The sequence below is a fragment of the Monoraphidium neglectum genome, assembly GCF_000611645.1.
Source record: "Monoraphidium neglectum strain SAG 48.87 unplaced genomic scaffold scaffold05106, whole genome shotgun sequence".
In the NCBI taxonomy this organism is placed as follows: Eukaryota; Viridiplantae; Chlorophyta; class Chlorophyceae; order Sphaeropleales; family Selenastraceae; genus Monoraphidium; species Monoraphidium neglectum.
In genome coordinates this window covers 1-3,569 of record NW_014008524.1, presented here as the reverse complement: position 1 = coordinate 3,569, position 3,569 = coordinate 1, and the positions used below count along the sequence as shown (strand labels likewise).

The window sequence follows — 3,569 nt, the reverse complement described above, 5'->3', positions numbered from 1 at the left end:
CGCGCCAACGGGTAGGGGCTGCGCGGCTGTGTGGGCCCTAAATTCTTTGGGGGACGGTCATTCTCATCTCTTCTTAACCATGCAGCGATGTCTTCGCATCCCAAGGCCTCTGCTTTTGCCCTTCCTGGTATTCCAATGAGCAAGGCGTGGCTGCGTCGAGCACGCCTGGCGCTGCCACGCGCCCTGCTGGGCCCCAGCTCATGTGCTTTGCCGCGTTTCATCAGCGCCCGGTGCCCCTCGCCCCTGCGGGGGGTGCGCGCGCACCCTGCACATTCCTTGGCGGGCGTCGGTGGTGGGAGGGGTGGTGGGACTGTCTGGCTGGACACACGCGGTTTGCTCTGAGCCGTTATGGCAACTGCCTCATCGATGCGAGTCATCGACGCGAGGATGCGGTGTCACCCGATCACCAAGTATTGGTAACCCTTGCAACGCAGAGGTAATCTCTTGGCATGCTGGTTTGCTGGCAGTCCGGGGCTTGCGCCTCTCTACCCCTTTGCACACCGACCCCACCGCGCAAAGGCCAACAAATCGCAAGGGGCGCAGCTGGCAAGCCGGGCGCGCAATCACCAGGGTTGGGGCCCACAACGGCTGCGGGTCAATACCGATGTCCACCAAGATAAATCCTGTCTCCTTGGTGCACGGCCGATCATGCTCACTGAATGCCCGAAACGTGAGGTGTCAGCGTGTTATGAAAGGTGTGTCCTGCTGTGTGAGCACCTTCAAGCCTGGCTGCAGGCCGGCGGTGCAGGAGGGGTGGCGCCGCTGCGCAGAGCCATCTGTGCGGCTTTGAAGGACTGGTGCGAGCTCGGGTGTGGGGAGGGGAGAGGGCAGGGCAAGCTTGAGCATCGCTTTCCATGGCAGGGCTGATGAATTGCCGATGTCCAGAATTAAGCGTGGGCGTGTGTGGCGCCCTTGATGGATGCGAACCTCCTGTTGTGCAGAGGCTGCAGTGGGCACCATGGGCGTAAGCTGTCACAACCCCCACATCCGGGCAGCACAGCAGCTCACTTCCCACGTGGCCACAACACAACTGTTCCTTACAACACCGCCATGTCAGCAGCGAGCGCGCCGGCGTCGTGAAACAGCTGCCAGTGCCGACTCGGGTAGCTTGCCCCATCCTCACACCCAGCAGGCTCAGGCAGCAACAGCGGTGCCTCCAGACAGAGAGTTGACGCGCTGGCGCCATCCCTTCACGGTGTGTCGGCGCATTGACGTGGCAGCCGCCGCCTTGCAAGCTGGAAGCCGGAGCAGAGCCCCCCCCCCCGCCTAACGAACGGCGGCCACGAGGGGTTTGGTTGTCGAAGTTCAGGGGCCTAGCTGCATGGGGGCGACGCCAGTGGGGCGGCAAATTGCAGCTCAGGCGCCCACTGGGCACTAAGCGAATCCGGCAGCGGTGGTTGCTAGTGCCATGGAGTGCGATGATGTGCTGGTGACCGCTACAGTTGCAGAGAGCCCTTGTGCTTGCCCCCCTCACAGCTTATACTACTACAGTCACCCCAAAGCACTGCACAGTGCAGCAGTGGCACCCTCTGCGGAGTGTGTTGCCTGCATTGTCAAAGACAGCGCCAACTCTTTTGCTCATGTGTGGCTTTTGCTGGTCTGCCTTGTTGCGGTGACGTCAGCGTGACATCACCATGACGCGGCCGCAGCTCAACCCCTGATGACCGCCACAGCAGCGGGCGGTTGACCGGGCCCGGCTGGCCGCATGCAGATGTGACTCCTAAATATCCCACCATACAACATCACCATCCGCTAATGTCGTCTGCCCAGCAAGCACAGTATCTGAGGAGTGGCTGGTTACAAGCATTTGTGTCTGGTGCCGCGGGCCGTAAAAATGTGGTCAAGCCTCCACTTGCTCCTTCTCCTCAACTTGCTCCTTCTGCTGCCTTGGCTGCCTCGGCTGCTTCGGCTGCTTCGGCTGCTTCTGCTGCTGCTTCTGCTTCCCCTGGCCGCCGCCGCCCTTGCCCCCGCCACCACCCGCCGCCGCGCCGCCCGGCGCCGGCTGCGTGACATAAGGCACCGAGTCATCCAGCCGCGCAAAAACCGGCACCGGCGCTGGTGTCACGTGCCCGGCTGGCAACCCGCCCCACGCCGTCCCCGCCCACGACGCGCCCGCCAGCACCGCCAGCGGGTCCGCGCCGTCGCCGCCGCCGCCGCTGCCGCCGAGGCCGAGCTGCGTGAGCATGCGCGCGGCGACGCGCGGCACGACGGGCGCGAGCAGCAGCGCCACGATGCGCGACGCCTCCAGCACCGCCACCAGGGCGCGCGCCGCGGCCGCCTGCTCCTCCTCGGTGCCCTGACATGGTTGTCGTTTGGAGGATTGAGTTTTCCTTCTTCAGTCGTGTCAATAAAGAACCCAGCGACATGCAGTCGGGGTGGGGGCCTGGCCATACGTGCGCGCATGCATAGCTTCAAGTAAGGGGGCCCGGCACCACGGTGACCCTGGCAGACCGGCTGATACCGCCACGCTCTGCCAACATGCCGGCGCTCGCGGGCCGCCGCGCACGCCCTCAAAGGGACCGCCAAACGCCCCAGGACCACGCAGATCCGCGCGGCTGCGCCGAGCGGCGCGCCGCGCACGGCGCGCGACCCCGTCCCTCCCCAACCACCGGCAGTTGGTGGGAGTCATAACAGTGCAGTAATATGAACAGCCGCGACACTGGCGCGCGTCTGCGCACGCGCGCGCGCGTGTGTGCGTGAGTGTGTGAGTGTGTGCGCGTGCGCCCGCACCTTCTTGAGGGCCGTCCAGGGGGCGACCTCCTCCATAAACAGGTTTCCCCGCGTCGCCACCCCCACCACCGCCTCCAGCGCCAGGTGCGGCGCCATGGCCGCGTACGCCTCGGCCGCGCGCGCGGCGCCCTCCTCGGCCGCGGCGCGGAGGGGGTGCCCGGCGGCGGAGGGGGCGACGTCGGAGGCGGAGGCGGGGAGGGTGCCGGCGCAGTACTTGTGGAGGAGACCCAAGGTCCTGGGGGCGCGAGGGGAAGGTTGGGATTCGAGGTGTGTATGGGGCGGGGTGAGGTGACTCAAGTTGAAGTACAAATTTGGGCTGCGCAGATCGTGGTTCATCAGTTCACGCAGCTGCAAGGCGGTGGGTGGGGCTGGCGCGTGTTGAGTGATATCACACTGGTGAACGCCCGCCCTGCTCGACCGGGCTAGCAGCAACGACGACTGTCGATAGCAGTTGACATGGTGCTGCTTTGCACAGCCCGCGGCCTGCTGTTCCCCCCGCCTTGTGCACCTTTCACCACTCGGCACGGCTACGCACCCACCAAGCAAGCTGCCTCTCCACCGTCCCCGACCCGACGTGCGGGCGTGATAAAGCACGATCCCTTGCCTCCAGGACCCACCTGTTGAGCATGTTGCCCACAGTGTTTGCCAGCTCAGCATTGACTGTCTCGCGGAAGGACTCCTCGCTGAAGTTGCCGTCCTGCCTGCTCACGATAAGGGGTTGCATACACGTGTGCGTGCACGTGTGTGTGTGTGTGTGTGTGTGTGTCTGAGTGTATGTGTGTGTGTGTGTGCGTGCGTGTGTGTGTGTGTGTGTGTGTGCGTGTGTGTGTGTGTGTATG

General features: G+C 64.8%; 1 protein-coding gene across 1 annotated transcript; it reads right to left on the bottom strand.

Annotated features, from left to right (window-relative positions):
- Window positions 1-1,840: 1,840 nt before the first annotated feature.
- Window positions 1,841-3,358, bottom strand: MNEG_15184 (hypothetical protein; the record flags this gene model as incomplete). The annotated part of the gene is made up of 3 exons (XM_014036345.1): window positions 1,841-2,296; window positions 2,731-2,965; window positions 3,348-3,358. The coding sequence occupies 3 exons, from the start codon at window positions 3,356-3,358 to the stop codon at window positions 1,841-1,843; spliced, it is 702 nt and encodes a 233-aa protein (XP_013891799.1).
- Window positions 3,359-3,569: the final 211 nt, after the last annotated feature.